This window comes from Delphinapterus leucas, chromosome 14, assembly GCF_059928025.1.
Source record: "Delphinapterus leucas isolate spDelLeu-1000000601 "Yukka" chromosome 14, BTC_Dleu_Yukka2, whole genome shotgun sequence".
NCBI lineage: Eukaryota > Metazoa > Chordata > Mammalia > Artiodactyla > Monodontidae > Delphinapterus > Delphinapterus leucas.
In genome coordinates this window covers 23,909,810-23,928,726 of record NC_143142.1, presented here as the reverse complement: position 1 = coordinate 23,928,726, position 18,917 = coordinate 23,909,810, and the positions used below count along the sequence as shown (strand labels likewise).

Genomic DNA, 18,917 nt, shown 5'->3' with positions numbered 1-18,917 from the left:
TGGATCATGTGGTAACTGTGTTTTAAGTTTTTGAAGAACTGCCACCATTTTCCACAGCAGCCGCACCATTTTCCATTCCCATCAGCAGTGTTAGAGGGTTCCAGTTTCTCTACATCCTTGTTAATACTTATTTTCCCTTTTTTTAAAAATAGCCATCCTAGTAGACATTACATGGCATCTCGCTGTGGTTTTGACTTGCATTTGCCTGATGACTAATGATGTTGAACATCTTTCATGTGTTTGTTGGCCATTTGTGTATCTTTGGAGAAAAATCTATTGATCTTTTTACCTGTTTTTTAAATTGGGTTATTGTCTTTTTGTTGTTGAGTTGTACGCGTTCTCTCTATATTCTAGACTCTTACCAGATACGTGATTTGTAAATATTTTTTTCTGTCCCGTGGGTTGTCATTTCACTTTCTTGACAGTGTCATAGGAAGCAAAAAAATTTCTAAATTTGAAGTCAAATTTATCTTTCTTCTTTGGTTGCTTAGGCTTTTGTTGTCATAGCTAAATAACATTGCTTAATCCAAGGTCATGAAGATTTATACCTATGTCTTCTTCTAAGAGTTTTATAGTCATAGCTCATATGTTTAAGTCTTTGATACATTTTGAGTTTCTTTTTGTATATAGTATGAGAGGGGTAAACTTTATTTTTTTGAACAGTCAGATTTACAGAAAAGCTGGGAACATATCTTATATTGGTATGGTACAGTTATTACAATTAACAATGTTGATACATTGTGATTAACTAAAGTCCATACTTTATTCACATTTCCTTAGTTTTAAACCAATGTCCTTTTTCTGTTCCAGGATTCCATCCAGGAGACCATATTACATTTAGTTGTCATCTCTCCTTAGCCTCCTCATTTCCCTTGATTGTAAGGCTTTTTTTTACCTTTGTTCAAATATTTTTTGATCCCCACAAATAGAACATTTTGGTCCATCTACATGTTTTGTGGCTGTGTTAAAATTTTAATCTTTGCAAGTTGACTCCTAAATAAATAGAAAAAATTATTAGCGTTTCAGCAAACAGCTGCAGTAGTAATAGAGAACACCTATCACTTGGGCTCCCTATTATCATTTGGAGTTAAAAGTTTCAAACAGAGCCTCATTGTTTAGAAACTTTTTGTATATTGAGAATATACATATTTAAGTATAAAATACATTGCCCTTGGTTTAATAGTATGCTAGGGTTCTTAGTTTAATATTTGGATTTGAGGGTGGTGGAGCGAGGGGATATGTAATAATCTTTAGGTTGCTTCTAATAGCAGAAGATTGCTTTGCAGTGTTTTTTCCTGTAGTGTATAAGTATTTCCTATATTGCAAGGTCCTTCCTGTTTTTACTGGAAAATGTTTTAAGCCCTACTGTTCTTAGGATTTCTGTATTGTTGCATCTGCAATCATCATAACTACTATTGGTCCATCTTCCCCACCCCTCACCACCAAATTTGTGTCACCCCTGCCCTTCTGACGCTGTGTTCACCATGCAGATTTCACTGGACTCCAGTCTCTACTGGCAATTTGCAGGTGGTATGTCAGTACTTCGACAGTTTTTTCAGAATTTTGAGTAGCCTTTAGACATTTTCTTATATTTGGAATTCTGTTTATCTCAGACTTCCAAATTTTTCTAGGTATATCTACCCAATTAATAAGACATAATCCATAAATGAATCCTAAATAAATGTAAATAATTGATATTCTGGTTTTAAAACTAAAATGTCATCTTGTTCTAGGGCATTTTGCTATTTCTCACCTAACGGAGAAAACATTTAGGTGCCTCAGGTGTCTGAAGATACTGAGTAACTTCATGGCATGCTTATATGCTGTGATTCCTGTAGGCTGAGAGAGTAACTCTATCCCTCCGTATTTACCCCAAGATATGGGAAGCAGTGATCAGAGAAGCAGCAAGCATTCTGTTGTGAGGCCTGTGACGGGGGTGTTGGAGAGGCCACAGCACAATGGTATATGCTTTTTTGCAAGGCAGTTGTAGCATTTTACTGGTACTGAGAGTTTGGGAATTGCTGTGTTGTTTTTTTTTTTTTTGCGGTATGCGGGCCTCTCACCGCTGCGGCCTCTCCCGTTGCGGAGCACAGGCTCCGGACGCGCAGGCCCAGCGGCCATGGCTCACGGGGCCAGCCGCTCGCGGCATGTGGGATCTTCCCGGACCGGGGCACGAACCCGTGTCCCCTGCATCGGCAGGCGGACTCTCAACCACTGCACCACCAGGGAAGCCCTGGGAATTGCTGTTTTTAACTTTACTATGAAAATGTTTATATAAAAAGGAGGCAGTGGTTTTGTGTATATGCATGTGTATGAGCAGGTGTGTGTGTGTGCACACGTGTGCATATATAACCGCACATATTTCCTAGTTCTGCTGAGAGGGCCTAGAAGCAAATGAGGATACCCAGTTCCCAAATCTTGATTTATTATACTATTCCCCACTTAAAGGAACTTGGATTTCTCAAGGAATGGCTGACTCTGGGGTTAGGCCAGGATGAGTACAACATAAGATAGAAAGTAAGAAAGTGTTTTTAAAAAATGATGGGGCATGTCAAAAGGATGCAGGAGCCAGCTTGAAGAGACTCTCAATTTGAGCACCAAAATAATTAAGGACATTAATGAATTATAGACGATTGGAAAAGCTGGGAATCTGTGAGCCCATGTCAATAATAAATAGGTAAATAAAAGGGGGAGAAGGGAGGGTTTGTATTTACAGTGGAATGCCAAGTGCCTGACTGGTAATTATGGAGGGAGGCCTACAGTTGAAAAATCAATATTGGTTTGGCTCAGAATCACCAATAGATGCTAAATTTATGGGGAAATTTTGATGAAGGCTAGAATATTTGGATGATTTTAAAGTGTCTCCCCACAGATTGCATACTGATTGCAAATGGGAATGTAGTAACTAAAGAGTAAAACTGGAGAATACCTTGATCAGGTGGTTAACATCAAGTTAACATCACTGATGAGGGGCACATGGGTGACATAGGCATCCAGAGGTGATGCTCCGAGGTGGACATCTCTTAGGTTAGTATTCTGCTCCAGAGATGCTTACCCTCAATCTAATCATGAAGACACATTAGACAAACCTAAAATGAATAATGTTCTCTTTTTAAAAAAAAAAAAAAAAAAAGTAGGCTTTATTCTTTAGAAATGCTGATGTCATAAAAGACAAAAGAAGTTATAGAAATGTTCCAGATTAGAGACCAAAGAGACATGACAACCAATATCTGGTTCTAGACTGGATCCTGTGTTAGATTCTAATAAAAGGTAATATAAAGGACATTATTGGGTCATTTGACAAAATTGGAATCCAGAGGGATAAAGTGTTATTGATAACTGGTTGTATAAAACTGACAGCGCTTCTCAACCAGGTTCTGCAGAAGTGAGCCCTTATGCCCTAAGGCATCCATTGTATGTAATAGATTCTCTTCTCTCCTGTGCATCTAAAGTGATACTGGCCAAGTATAATCCTTGGGAGAATGGAAAAATAGTCACTCAAATTATTTTCTATAGGGCTTAATTCTCTCATGGAGCCACAAAAAAAGGCTGTGAAAGAATATGCTCATTTTTAGGAAACAGGCACTGAAGTATTTAGGGGTAAACGACCATGTACATTAAAAAAAAAAAATCTATCCCTTTGTAAGTTGGCATCTAATGCATTTAAGACCAGTCAGAATAGCTGAAGGTTTTATGTAAGCCTAAAGCTACCATGCCTTGATCAGCGTTCAGTGTTGTGGGGTGTATTATTGGACAGAAGTTTATGAGAGAGTGTGTTTTAGCAATAAACTAATCACTTACGTTATTTGCTAATTCTACTTGAGCTTCTGCTGAGAGCCTCGAGCTGACTCTGGTTCTTTCTGGAATAAGTCAGGGTGTAAATAAATAAGAACTGTATGAACTGCTTAAGGTAGACAGTTACTGATAAGAAAAATAAGTTGAAAATATGTGGCCCAAGAAATATTGTTCAAAATCACCATATGATTTCTCTTTCTAGGAGGAGCTCTTGGATATTAAAGAACGCCCTCATTCCAAACAAAGGCCTTCGTGCCTCTCTGAGAAATATGACAGGTATCTGTGGGGGTCAACTTCTTGTTACACCAAACTTAATAAATGGAGTTGTATTGTTTTGCTGGAATTACGAGTGGGGAGATTTCAGGGGTAATGACATTGGGCTTCCACACAAATAAATTGCACGTAAGCTATGAACATGACTAAATAGCATCTCACTGCACTGTCTTCATCGGCTTTGTTATTAATTAGCTGAAATTCAGAGATTTAAGCTGCAAGGAACTCTAAGGACAACTAAACCAATTCTCTTTCAACTAACTGGTGATGAAACTAAAACTAGAAAATGACACATTGGTCAAAGCCACCTTGTCAAAAAGCAGAATTAAGACTTGAACACAGGAGTCCTGACCAGAGTCTTTTCTCTCTACCAATGGTTTTTTGCACTGTGCTTCGAGGGTCCTTCCAGGGCCTGCCTGGGGCAGGACGATCAGGAGGACTCTGGGCCTTCTATCAGTCTCCCACCCCTCACCCCCAAACAAGAGAGCCATTCAGATTTTTTGGTGTGGTTTGTTTTGTTTTGTTTTCGCCGCACTGTACGGCATGCGGCATCTTAGTTCCCTGACCATGGATGGAACCTGAGCCCCCTGCAGTGGAAGCACAGAGTCTTAACCACTGGACTGCCAGGGAAGTCCCCACATTAGCCCTTTTGCATCTTGGGCTCCTTCATAAGGTAGAAAGCTTTGGTTTGAGAAGGCTATAGCTAAAAATGGTCTGAAAGTCTCTTAGAATAACCCTACATTGCACTTCTTATGGTTATCTTAAGACGTTAAGATCACTTTTTTTTTTTTTTTTTTTCCCGGTACGCGGGCCTCTCACTGTCGTGGCCTCTCCCGTCGCGGAGCATAGGCTCTGGACATGCAGGCCCAGCGGCCATGGCTCACAGGCCCAGCCGCTCTGCGGCATGTGGGATCTTCCCGGACCAGGGCATGAACCCGTGTCCCCTGCATCGGCAGGCGGACTCTCAACCACTGCGCCACCAGGGAAGCCCTAAGGTCACTTCTTAAATATCAAGGTAGATGGTTCATATTGGCCCACATTTTTAAAAATATATATAGTGTTTAATTTTTTGATAGACTAGCACACGCTTTTTTTTCTTTTTTTGTGGTACGCGGGCCTCTCACTGCCGTGGCCCCTCCCACCGTGGAGCACAGACTCCGCGCACGCAGGCCCAGCGGCCATGGCCCACGGGCCCAGCTGCTCCGCGGCATGTAGGATCCTCCCGGACCAGGGCAGGAACCCGCATCCCCTGCATCGGCAGGTGGACCCCCAGCCACCGCGCCACCAGGGAAGCCCGCACATGCTTTTTTTAATTTTGTACATGGACAGTTCAGAAGGTTGCTAAATCTGGACTCCTAACCACTTTCCCCTGGTGAGGGTGATACTTGAATAATGGCTATTCTAATTGGTTATGAGTTTTTGCTAAGTCTCAGATTAGCTGGGGGTTTTCTTTGTTTTTGTTTCATTTTTTCTTCATTAAAGCTGTAAAGGTTTTTTATGCCTCAAATTGAATTTTCTTGTTACAGCTGTTTCTTCTTGGCATAAAATAGTTATCATGGGCACATATTCCCTTTGATTCTGAAGTGGAGACATTGTGCCTAATAATAATAATGAAAATAAGAGAGATGGAGGAAAGAGTTTCTCATCCTAGCAGAGCTAGAGTTAGGTACCAGATCGTTGGGCTCCAAAGCATCTCCTCTGCACACTGCACCACCTGCCACCCCATCATTAGCGTGGGAGTAACGAAGTCAGACCCAGACTACACACTTTAGGCTCTTAAATAGCTGTCTGTCCTACTTGTGGGAAAAACTGAGACTGTACATAGAAATTCTGGAAAATATACACTAAGCCTTCCAGGAGCTGCTTCCAATAAGAGGATTAAGGGGCTTTTTCCTCCCTTTACTAATCTTCAGTAAACTGAGTAATCAATATTTATGGAGCATTTATTTGTATAGGACAGGCATAGATACTATAATCCATACGTACCCCAAGGTTTGTGGTCTGGATGTTTCATTTATGCACAGACCACTGCTTTTCAAGTGACTATTGCTATTATGTGAACAACAACAATGTATTGCTGAATTTATTAGTTGTTTTTATTTTCATCTTAAAAGAGAGAACCATTCTGATGGCAACCATGAAGTGTTTTATATTGGAAAGGGGTTTCCATAACCTGTCACCTGAAGTAGTAGAAATTAGACTACACGTGTTATTCATGGTGCAAGTTCTAACTGTTGGTGTCCTTTGACTTGCAGTGATGGTGTCTGGGATCCTGAGAAGTGGCATGCCTCCCTCTACCCAGCTTCAGGACGGAGTTCACCAATGGAAAGTCTGAAGAAAGAGTTAGATACAGATCGGCCTTCCCTGGTGCGCAGGATAGTAGGTGAGCACAGTCTCTGAGAAGTGGGGGCAGCAGTTTTGGAGACAGTGCTCTTTGCTGCTGGCTTCATTCTTAGCTGTGAGAGTTTTATGCATTGGGAGAAAGTATCATTGTCAGGAAACTGACCTAACAGTTCATTTCTTTTTTTTTTTTTTTTTGAATTTTATTTTATTTTTTTAAACAGTTGATTTCTGATTAGCAGAGTAAAATCATAGCCTTCCTATGTAGCAGTGGTGAGTAGACTGTATTAGGCTATGTGCTTTTGAATTAAAAGTACCAGGTTTTTCATTGAAGTGGATAACTGAGTTAGATGTGGGGACCCTAAAGCTGCGCTGGTGAGCTGGTTATGCCCAGTCTCAGGTGAGACTTTTCCTCAGGTAGGTAGTTCTGAGATCAGATCGTTGGGCTCCAAAGCTTCTCCTCTGCACACTGCACCACCTGCCACCCCATCATTAGCGTGGGAGTAACGAAGTCAAACCCAGACTACACACTTTAGGCTCTTAAATAGCTGTCTGTCCTACTTGTGGGAAAAACAGACTGTACATAGAAATTCTGGAAAATATAGGTAGTCTCAGGTGAGACTTTTCCTCAGGTAGGTAGTTCTGGCAATTCTTAATTCACAATAGAGTATGATTTGAATACCGGGTTTCGATGTTGTTTGCGACTGGAGTAAAGTTTGATCTTCCATACCTTTCCCCCTTTAAACTAGAAAAGTGAAATGGATAGCTGGCAGTATAAAAGCTAGTCAAGGAACTAGTTGTAAGAGGGAACTCTTTGAGATGAGAGGAACACGCATCATAAAACCAACTTGGAACTGAACAAAGAAGATGGGGTGATGACTGTAGCTTGAGCTGTAAGACCCTTCTACACAGATGAAAACTTAGAAGCAACCTAAATGTCCAGCAGTAGAAATGAAGTTGAGTAAACTTTGGTATATCCATATATAGGAGTGTTCAGCTGTAAAAACATGTTGGAGACATGTTCACCAAGTTATACAAAACTGTCTATTTTGTGTCTTATTTTTGGAAGAAAACAGACAGTGCATGGAAAGTCTGGAAAAGTGCATACCAAAACATTTTAGGAAATGTTTCTAGTGAGAGGATTAAAGGAGGTTTTCCTCACTTGGACTTATCTTTAGTTTTCTGATTTTCCTAGGAAGAATTTTTGTGTGTGGTGACATGTTTTTCTTACATCTTTATTGAGGTAAAATTGGCATTCAATAGACTGGTACATAAATGGCACATAAAGTACCATTTGATGTTTTGACATGTGAATACAATGTGAAACCATTACCACAATCAAAGTAATAAGCATTTCCATCACAGCTAAAAGTTCCCTAGCACCCCATGTGTCCCTTCTTACACTCCACCCCCACCCCACAGGCAAGCACTTGTCGGCTTTCTGTCACTATAGATTAGTTTACATTTCCTAAAATTTAATATAAATGGAATTATACAGTACGTATTCTTTGGGTAGCTTCTTCCACTCAAAATAGTTGTTTTAAGATTCATTCATGTTTGGGGGTATATAAACGTTCGTTCCTTTTTATTGCCTAGTAGTATTCCATTGTGTGAATTTGCCATAGTTTATCGATTTATCTGTTGATAGACATTTGGGTTGTTTCAAGTTTCTGACTATTAACCAAAACTACTCTGATCATTCATGTACAAGTCTCTCTATAGACATGCTTTCTTTTCTCGGCTGAATATCTAAGAGTCGGATGGCTGGGTTCTATAGTAGATGTATCTTTAATGTTTTGAGAAACTGCCAAGCTGTTTTGCAAAGTGGTTATACCATTTTACATTTCCACCAGCAGTGTGTGAAAGTTCTACTTGCTTCACATCCTCATCAGCACTTGGAACGGTCAGTCTTTTTTATTTTAGCCAGTCTAATAGGCATGTATCACATTACTGTTTGATTTACATTTCCCTAATGATTAATGTTGAGTATCTCTTCATATATTTATTTGCCATCCATATATCATCTTTGGTGAGGTGGCTCTTCAAACCAGTTGTCCTTTTTAGTTTTTAAGAGTTGTTATATATATCGGATACAGGTCCTTTATGAGATATATTCTTTTCTTTTTTTGGCCACGCCTTGTGGCTTGCAGGATCTTAGTTCCCCAACCAGGGTTCAAACCGGCGCCCTCGGCAGTGAGAGCTCAGAGCCCTAACCATGGGAATTCCCTCAGATATATTCTTTGAAATATGTTCTCCCAATCTGTGGCTTGTTTTTGTATTCTCTGAACAGTAACTTACAAAATGCAAAAGTTTTAGATTTTGATCAAATCCAGTTTATCTTTTTTTTTTTTTTTTTTTTTTTTTTTTGCGGTATGCGGGCCTCTCACTGTTGTGGCCTCTCCCATTGCGGAGCACAGCCTCCGGACGCGCAGGCTCAGCGGCCATGGCTCACAGGCCCAGCCACTCCGCGGCATGTGGGATCTTCCCGGACCGGGGCACGAACCCGTGTCCCCTGCATAGGCAGGCGGACTCTCAACCATTGTGCCACCAGGGAAGCCCCAGTTTATCATTTTTTAAGATAGATTGTGCTCTTGGTGTCATGCCTAAGAAAACTGTGCTAACCCAGTGTCATAGATTTCCTCCATATTTTCTTCTAGAAGTTTTGTAGCTTTAGGGGTTACATTTAGATCTATGATCCATTTTTAGTTAATTTTTGTATATGGTGGTAGGTATGAATTTAAGTCTTTTCTTTTTGCATGTGGATATTCAGCTGTTCAATACTTTCAATACTTTAACTTTTTAAGTGGTTACTGTTTCAAATACTGACACCTACTGTAGTTTGTTAATTGACAAAACATTTGCTAATAATTACATAGATAAGAATTTAGTCAAGGGACTTCCCTGGCGGTCCAGTGATTAACACTCCGTATTTCCACTGGAGGGGGCGTGGGTTCGATCCCTGGTCAGGGAACTAAGATCCTGCATGCTGCACCGCGCAGCAAATTTAGAAAAAAAAGGGGGGGGGGATTTAGTCAAAACAAAGGGATTATGGAGATTAATCATGGAAAATTATTGATTATAAAGTATATTTATTCTTCCGAAGAGATGAAGGTTTGCTCATCTTTGTTAAATATGTGAGCTCTCTAGCTGTTTTAGTGGTGACTCTTTTCCAGTACCCCCATGGCCACCAGTCATGGACAGACCACCTAGAGAGGAAGAATGCCCTTGCTGGTTTGCTTAACTTTCTTTTCCCGGCATCTTTCCAGATCCTCGAGAGCGTGTGAAAGAAGATGACTTAGATGTTGTTCTCAGCCCACAGAGACGAAGCTTTGGAGGGGGCTGCCACGTGACAGCTGCTATTAGCTCCCGGCGCTCAGGAAGCCCATTGGAGAAAGACAGTGATGGGCTCCGCCTGCTTGGTGGACGAAGGATTGGCAGTGGGAGGATAATCTCTGCTCGGACCTTTGAGAAGGATCACCGTCTTAGCGATAAGGACCTGCGAGACTTGAGAGACAGAGACCGAGAGAGGGACTACAAGGACAAGCGTTTCAGGGTTTGTCTTCTAGATCCTCTGGCACCTCGTGTGTTCACTTCGTTTATACCGGGTTACCCTGAAATGCTGGGTGAACATAGCCTGTTGTTAAGCCAGCGAGAGGAACAGAGAGCTGGGGGTTGGGGAGGGGCTTCAGGTCTATAGCATAGCATCTTATTGTACTACTGAGCGTTCTTTAATTCATCCGTCCTTGATTGAGGTAGAAATGCCGTAACTAGAGTCCTGTTTTTTATTTTGCATTATGTACTTTTCCAGAGGGAGTTTGTGGATAGTAAGCGTGTCTTTGAGCGTAGAAGAAATGATTCCTACACAGAAGAAGAACCAGAATGGTTCTCAGCTGGACCCACAAGTCAGTCTGAAACCATTGAGCTGACTGGCTTTGATGATAAGATACTGGAAGAAGACCATAAGGGGAGAAAAAGAACAAGGCGACGGACAGCCTCTGTGAAGGAAGGTCAGCAGAAATTTTCAGAGGAAAGCTCACTGTTCTGAAATGAGATGTGCTTATAATTGGCTTAATTGTACACTTAGGAATAGGCACCAGTGTTAAAAGTGGCAAGTTTTTAATGTTGAAGCCTGATTTTGAAACTTCTTCCTGAGTGTGAGTTCAGTGTGTGTAGATGGTACTGTCTCCTCAATTTGTCCTGCCTGCAGTGCTAAACAGAAAAGTCTCCCATTACCCAGTAAGAGCACTGTGTACACCAAAGGGTTCCCCAGAGGTAAGAGCATGTGATAGAAATAATGAGGGGTCTCATTTATTGAGCATGTATGTACTGGACACGTGGTAAGCGTTTTGTCGATATAATCCTACTTCTGACAACCCTGTGAAGCAGATATTATTGCGCCCATCTTACAGGTGAGCAAATGGAGATGCAGGCAGCTTATGTGACTTGTCTGTGGACACTGAAGAAGTGAGTAGGGAAGTTCGGAGTTGAACAAGATGCTGTGCTTCAGAGCCCACCTCCTTCACCATGGTGTTAGGCATTCATAGTGTTGTCACTTGGCTTCTCCCAAACTCACTTTTCTCGGGTATCTTCCTTGCTAAACTGAAGAAGCCAGAGCTAATGTGCGAGGGGTACCTGGTGAAGGGTGGGGGCCCACTAGTCGTGTTCAGAGCAGTGACCAGGCTGGTGGTCTTGAGAGGAAACAGGGAAGAGGCAGCTGGGTAACCTGGGAGACTTTGCTGTTAAATTGCCTTTGAGAGATGCCTTTGTCTCACACTCAGACTAAAGCAGCACCAGCAAGTGTGGTCTTTTCACCTCATGGTAAAGATCAGGCTTCTGATGAGAAAAAGCCCATCTTTTTCTTAACTGAGATGAAATCTGAATTTCAACCATTCTTGTATCAACATGGGAGGAGCCAAAAGTAGCAAAATATATCAGTAGTGTCACCTCCTCACCTTACAGATGCAAAGAGACAGGACTGGAAAGAGGTGACAACCAAGACCCTGTCCCGTGGGTTTAATGGCAGTGCCTCAAGTATCAATAGAATCTAAGGGTCTGGGCTCTCTCACCCCATTGGTTAATTGCCCTAGCTACTGTGTTTAAGATAAACAGGTACTCTAGTTGCATCTTGGCTGCAAGAACGAAAGGACTGGGAGGGATGATGAGCGCCTTTGAGTCCATTTATGTCTGTGTTCCAGCTTTCCATTGAACTTGGTATGTAGAGTTCTCTGCAGGCATGTAATAGTGCTGGGAGTATAGCCATGGACAAGACAAATGTGTTCCTTGCCTGCATGATTTTAATACAGGTGTATGTTGAGCACCTACTCTACAGGGCCCATTGCTAGGTATGGTACAGATGGTGATGAATGAAACAATTTGAATATGTATTTCACTTATAAACAAAAAACAATTATGTAGAAGGAGGAAATGGTTAAAACCCTCCACTGATAGAAAATTTTAATTTGTATTCTCTCTAATGAAAAGTATATGTTCATTCTGGACTTCCTGGCAGTCCAGTGGTTAAGACTCCACGGGGCATGGGTTCGATCACTAGTCGGGGAACTAAGATCCTGCATGCCGTGCAGTGCAGCCAAAAAAAAAAAAAAGAAAGAAAGAAAAGAAAAGTATATGTTCATTCTGAAATGTGATAATAACACTTGCCCTTAGTTATCTTTCCTGGGTCCCTGGCTTTTGAGACTATCACAATAAATGGCCAGTTGTGTTTGTCTGCTAATGCATGTTCCTACCCACTCTCAGTTGTCAGGCCCAGTTTGCTCTCAGGCTGGCATAAAATTACACATGGGGCACTTCTGCTGCTTGCATCTCTGTTAAGAGATGTTCTCATCTCAACACAAAATAAAAGAGAATAGGAGAAATGCTAAAGTTTTTTTGTAAGAGTATGAACTAAGTACAGACTCTCTTCTGGCTGTCATCCTAAAGTAGGTAGACAGGTTCTGGTGGGTTAAATGAGTTAGAGAGAAGCACTGCTCTAGTGGAAAAGGACACAAACTTGGCATTGATTAGGATATTAAGTTGTTTACCTTTTCTAGGGCTTGGTTTCTTTGTAAAGTGAGGAAAATACCTCCACCAAAGTAGTCGTTTTAGTTAAATGTCAGTCTTTAAGGAACATCGTTTACCTCTGCTGGTTGGCAGTACGTGTGTGCTGACCCACTGGAGAGGCTGCCCGTTGCCTTGTCCATGGCTCATAAACGTCCGTCTCGCCAGTTGCCTTAGGCCCTCAGAAGGCCCAGGGTTCTGAGGCAGCAGGCACCTCTGTGGAGGGGCAGTGCTGCCTTACACACACAGCACAGCATGGAAGAGCACTGCTGGCCCACCTAGGGTTGAAGTTTCTGCCACCTGCTAGCATTGAGACCTTGGGTAAGCAAGCCACTTGACCTTTCCGTTGTTGTCCCCTGCCTCGCTGTCTAGCCTTTTGAAGTGTTATTGGAATGAAAGCAGATGATAGCATTTAGCCTCTCTTGGTCTAGAATATCCTGGATGAATAATGAGACTACAGTCCTGTTGGGGCCTTTTGAGAAGGGGTGGGTCCAGGCTTTGGCACTTTTTTTTTCCTAGGAGGACTTCATGTCTGCTGTGATCTTGAAACTATAGGCAGCTTTTACATTGGTGCTTTTGCAGGGAGGGGCTTTAGGAGTTCTGTTCTTCAAATTAAAAAGTTGATTTTCCAGTATCTCAGTGCACTTATTTTAAAAGGAAAAAGTCTGTTTTTATCTGAAGGATTTTGCCTTTTGCCCATCCTCTGGCTAAAACTAAGATGTTAGCTTCCGTCAATGGAAACTTGGTAGCTTCTCTTAGACCTTATCTTCCCATGCTAACAACCAGACATAACTCAGTTTTAAATGAACCAGGCACTGCAGAGTAAGACAAAGCTGATGAGAGCAGCTTTCCTGCCTCAGAAAGCTCAGTCTCACCAGACTGTTCCTATAATATAGTGTGATAAGTACTCTGAGAGATAACACAAACATTATAGAGAAGGCGGTGATTAATTTTTTGGTAGGGTAAAAATGGGTAGGCAGTGCAGACTTTGTAGTGGAGGTGACATTTGAGCTTTGCCTTGAAGGATGAACTACAGTCAGTAGGCAAATGAAACTTGCCCTTGGACTAGGTTTCACATAATACCTTAGGTTGCTGAACCCTGACTTAAAGTGGTGATGCAGATGCATGGGTGAAAGCAGAGCCAAATTAATTTCATTCCATTTTTAAGCAGTAAGAGAGGCTCAAAAATTGTCCTTTAAAAAAAAATTAGAAAAAAATCCACTACATTATAGAAAACTTGAAGAATGGGCAGAGGAGGGATCATAATCCTTCCTAAATCATGTTGGTGTTCTGACTTGTTATTAAGTCTTTTTTCCTCCTCTAGCTCCCATAGGAAGGGAACTGTTTTACTGTTGCAAGTGCTGCACTGGCACAAGAAGTCTGCTTTTAAAGTCATCTGTGGCTCTTCTGCATGTGTGATGATGCTGAGGCCACAAAATATGTCTGGAGCAGTTTACATGATCAGACTGTCTTTGTCCGGTTTTGCTTTCAGGCGTGGTCGAGTGCAATGGTGGGGTGGCCGAAGAGGATGAGGTGGAAGTCATCCTTGAACAGGAGCCTGCTGCTGATCAGGAAGTGCCAAGGGATGCCGTCTTGCCCGAGCAGTCCCCAGGAGAATTTGACTTTAATGAGTTCTTTAACCTTGATAAGGTGCCATGCTTGGCTTCGGTGAGTGTAGCAGCATGCTTATAAACATGGATGGAGCAACTGTAGGGTTAAATTTGACCTGAGTCTTTAAGATACCTCTTTTTAAAGTTTTGTTTTGCTAGACGATTGGGAGTTTTTTGGCTTTTATTCTTTTTTTTTTTTTTTTTTTTTGCGGTATGCGGGCCTCTCACTGCTGTGGCCTCTCCCGTTGCGGAGCACAGGCTCTGGACGCGCAGGCTCAGCGGCCATGGCTCACGGGCCCAGCCGCTCCGCGGCATGTGGGATCTTCCCAGAACGGGGCACGAACCCGTGTCCCCTGCATCTGCAGGCGGACTCTCAACCACTGCGCCACCAGTGAAGCCCTTGGCTTTTATTCTTAAATATTATTTGAATTTTTGTTGGCTTCGTTTTGAGAGGCTAAGTGGAAATGACTAAGTGAGAATTCTATACTAGTTAACTTTTTCCAGGTTGTTAGCATTGGATTAAGAATTCTTCAGATGTTTAAGAACATTGCTTTTATTTTTAAGTTGTTAAGTGTTTGCTATAGAGCCTTATTGTGGAGGTGGATTTTTATTACTGATCAGTATCATACTGATCTGCATTCCTTGGGTAAGGCTGGTTAGGTGGTACCTGTGTGATGTGATGGTTCCGAAAACCTTTCATGAAAAGGAATGTGGGATACTATCACTGTTGCTGTTAAACTGTTGAGGTCTAATCTTTCTCGACTTTTAAAGTAGAAACGGTAAGACATCCCAAATCTTCACTTGGTACCTGCCCTTGCTCCTGTCCCCTTTGGCCATTTAGGGATTAGTAATGCCTCATCAGATTTTTGGAGAAAAGATAAAACTGTGGCCTGTGCCCCCAGAATTGAGATTTTTCTGTGGTTGCTGAAAGAGTGCATAGGACTGATGAAATAGAATTTTAAAAACCATTTGACCAAAAGCATCTGTACGTCCCAGATGTTCTTTACAGGACATGAAATACAGCAAGTAAGTTTGACCAGTCCTTTAGAACTAGTGGTTCTAACTTAACTTACTCTACTCCTTAACTGTAACTGCTTCTTGTTTGATCATTGCATGAGTGGACAAAGCTGGGCATGACAGAGAGGCATGCCTTTGTCATTTGCCTGCCCCCAAAAGCCTAAAAGATGGCCACCTGGAATAGGTGAGCAGACACTGCATAGCACTGATAGGTACAGGGCCACAGGTGAGTTCTAGGGCAGTACTTCTCAAATTCTCTATGGTGAAGGCCAGGTTTTATTTCCAATCCATTGAGGACCAGTACCTTAGTATAAAGTACAAATATCACAGCAATGCCCAGTTGCTATAAAAGTTGCTAAGCATTTACTCCGACTCTCAGCTTACCTCATTGTGGACCAGCTTGGCCCAAGACCACACTTTTCTATAGCACTGTTCAGGAATATGTGGAGGGCAGCTGCAGATCAACCAGCAGCTGCGTGGTTTTGCTCCTTAAGTTCTAGCACAGTTTTAACTAAGTCCTCTAGCCAGATACGTCACTTACAGTGAGGTGGCCAGTAGTCCTTTGGCTCACTATGAGTGGAAGGGTTGCATCCAGATATGAGTTTAATTTACTTGATGTAAAACTGAGTGACCCTCTCAAATTCTTAGCTTTTGAGGGGACAGTAATTTTTTATTTTTATACCAGCTGTGTTTAGTGACATTTTTTTTTTGCATTCTCCTAGAAGACAGATGGAAATCTTATTGTAAAAAGTTTTCACAGCAAAAGGTCAAAATTTAGAGGCCTGTACTTGGCTCCAAATGTGAGTACCTGTGAAACTTACCTGTGTAACTAGGCAGAGGAAGAATTCAAAACTAAACTTTTAATAATAGGTAACATGCATACAGTGCTGATTGTTTTAGGCTTTGTATCCAATAAGTCATTTAATCCCCACAAAACTCTTGTAAGTTAGATTACTACTGTTTCTGTTTTACAGGTGAGGAAGGCAGGCACAGAGAGGTTTAAATAACTTGCCTAAAGTCACATAGCTGGTTAGTAGTGGAAACTGAATTCTAATTTTTGTAGTTTCAGTTAACAGTCTTTACTCCTAATTCCCCCCAACTATACTGCCTATAAAGCATAAAAGGGAGGAATAGGAACTCAGCACCATCTTATCCTTTGGCCCTCACCCTCAACCAAAACTTGGTTAATTCTGAGAAGGTACCTGGCTAGGAAATCTCTCCATGCTTTTCATGGAGGTACTACTCATTAAGGTGTATATTCTATAATAGATTCACTTAAAAGCAAAGCTGGGATCAGTAAAAAGAGATGCTCTGGTTGTGCTGTATAACCAGCTGGACTCTATTATAATGCTCAGAAAATGACCAGTCAATTGGGAAAAAGAAGGGCTATATAAGATTTGAATATCAACTGACAAATGATATAAACTGTTTGAGGTATAGTACCTGGCACTTAGTAGGCCCCACAGATGTTGGGTATTAATTGGCATAGACAGAATTACACCTATATTTTTAAGCTATATTTACTGGCACTGCAATACATTAGAAGTTGACAGCCACGAAAATCTGTACAAAATGAAAATTTAGATCACATGTGCAAATAATTTCAGTTATGTAATTAAAAATAAGCTGATTTTAGATATGCAGCTCTTACTACAGTACCTGATACATAACAGGTACATAGAAGTATTTTGTTTTTGTTTTTTTTGCGGTACGCGGGCCTCTCACCGCCGCGGCCTCTCCCGTTGCGGAGCACAGGCTCAGCCGCTCCGCGCCATGTGGGATCCTCCCGAACCAGGGCACGAACCCACATCCCGTGCATTGGCAGGTGGACCCCCAACCACTGCGCCACCAGGGAAGCCCCATAGAAGTATTTTGAATGAAGAAAAACGAAATCAAAACAAATCCTAAACTATGTAGAGTGATGAACAGGAGCATGACATAGAAAAACCTTGGTGAAATAATCAAAAGTGTGCTAAGGTGAAAGTGTGTAGCCTTAAATGCATTCATTACAAATCCAAAGAAAAATCAAACTAGAGTGAAACAAATACAAAAATATGGAAATTTCCATAAAAGTGGAAAGTAATGAAAGAAAAGCATTGATTAGTAAAACTTAGTAATTGTCAAAGAGCAAAAATATTTCACAATATCTGTATCAGAATAATATGAATCCTAGGATATGACTAGTCTAAATGACCCTTAACGGACCAAACTAACAGTCATATAGGTTACCTTAAAAATGCTATTAAAAATGTAGTCTAGAAAGAGCAGCTGAAACATACCAGACTGCAGTTCACAGTCTCCTCTTCTTGACTAGCTTAGGCTGTGGGATGTAGCAGCAGTCAGCTGAGTACCAATGTGCATAAGGGGAGGGAGGGACTGGTATTAGAGTATCCCTGCTGGCTCTATGGTAAAAAATGACTGACTAGATAAACTCTTAAGATTCTTTTTGGGTTCAAAATGCTCTAGCTTCTTGAAATTGGCATTTATAGTAAGTGGTGTGTAAAAGCGACTGTCTCTACTTATGTTTTAGCTATAATAAAACTTAGCTTCTCTAACAAAGTTGGTCACTGATCAAAATATGGAAATGACTTTCTTAACACTTACTGTCAAATCTTTAGAAAATGTCCAGATACCTTATATTCACTTCCTTTACTTTTTCATGTTCCTCCTGGGTATCTTCTGGCTTTTTTCCTATACAGTATGATCAGAGGAAATAAAAACAAAGTGCAAAGCTATTTTTACTATTTTTAAAATTTCAAACTCTTTTCAAAATTAAAATATTTTAAAAAGCTGTAGCTTTTACTTTTAAAAATTCCTGTTTATCACCAAGGTGGTTGGGTTTTGGGTACAATTCCCAATTTTTCACAGTGAAACATCACTATAATGCTTCTCCTATAATTTAATGATTGCAAATTAGTGGACTTGAAAGTCAGCATTTGCTGGCACAGCCTGTTTGTTTACAATCATTTTGTATTCATGTCTGCAGGGTTTGCCAGTACTTGTCAAAGCCAAATCCAATAAAAAAATTGGTCTTTGCCCTAAAAAAAAGAAAAAAGAAAAAGTCAGCATTATTTAAGGTATGAGAGTCTACAAGTGGAATGTGATTGAAACTGTTGAATAATACCTAAGAAAATAGAAGTACCACAAGTAATCAATGTCTCGGTCTTGTGTTCAAGAGAATTATTTGTGGCTTAGATTGGGTATGTGTTATGAGAAAATTCTTCCAGATAAGAATAAAAGAATAAATCTAACCTTCCACTGCTGAACTTTGACTAGAAACTGGGGGTTTTAGACTTCAGATAAAACAAAGTCCCTAACTCTGTCATCTATGTACCAGTCTTGAGAAAAACCTGTTTTCTGTTTATGCCTTATTGTCAAGGATGTGCCTCATTTGGGGATTGATATTTGCTTTATCTTGTCTTTTCTAAATATTGATAAGAGAACTGCATAAAGGTCATTTTGGATATTTAATTAGATTTATAATAGGGTACAACTGAAAATTTCATTTTCAATGCTTAAATTTAGTTTTTAAGAAGGATTGGTAATAGAAATTGCTGTTATGAAACAGCGTTGAAGAAATTACTTCTGATCATAGTGCATCATTTAATTGCTCTTATTATTAAACCAAAAACTATGGAGGTCAGATTTAAAAGAAAATGAACACCTGAAAACTTTCCATTAAGTTCAAACAGATATTAGAGATCAATTAAAAGTTCATCTTTCACATTCTGACTTGGACTTTGACTAGGAAATATGACTTGGAAATATGATCTTTATGAGCTCTACTTTTTAGCTTTTGGGTTCTGAAATTGTCAGCATTGGATTTCA

The 18,917-nt window shown here is 40.7% G+C and overlaps 1 protein-coding gene across 9 annotated transcripts in view; it reads left to right on the top strand.

The window, feature by feature from the left end:
- Nucleotides 1-18,917, top strand: part of EIF4ENIF1 (eukaryotic translation initiation factor 4E nuclear import factor 1) — a 42,901-nt gene that overhangs the window by 9,614 nt on the left and 14,370 nt on the right. For 6 of the 9 annotated variants that reach the window (XM_022551087.3, XM_022551086.3, XM_022551085.3 and 3 more), the window contains exons 3-7: nucleotides 3,998-4,071; nucleotides 6,324-6,451; nucleotides 9,675-9,961; nucleotides 10,217-10,415; nucleotides 13,955-14,130. In XM_022551087.3, the coding sequence (XP_022406795.1) occupies nucleotides 3,998-4,071; nucleotides 6,324-6,451; nucleotides 9,675-9,961; nucleotides 10,217-10,415; nucleotides 13,955-14,130 (864 nt within the window). The other 3 variants (XM_089894767.1, XM_089894768.1, XM_089894769.1) reach the window with 3 other exon arrangements.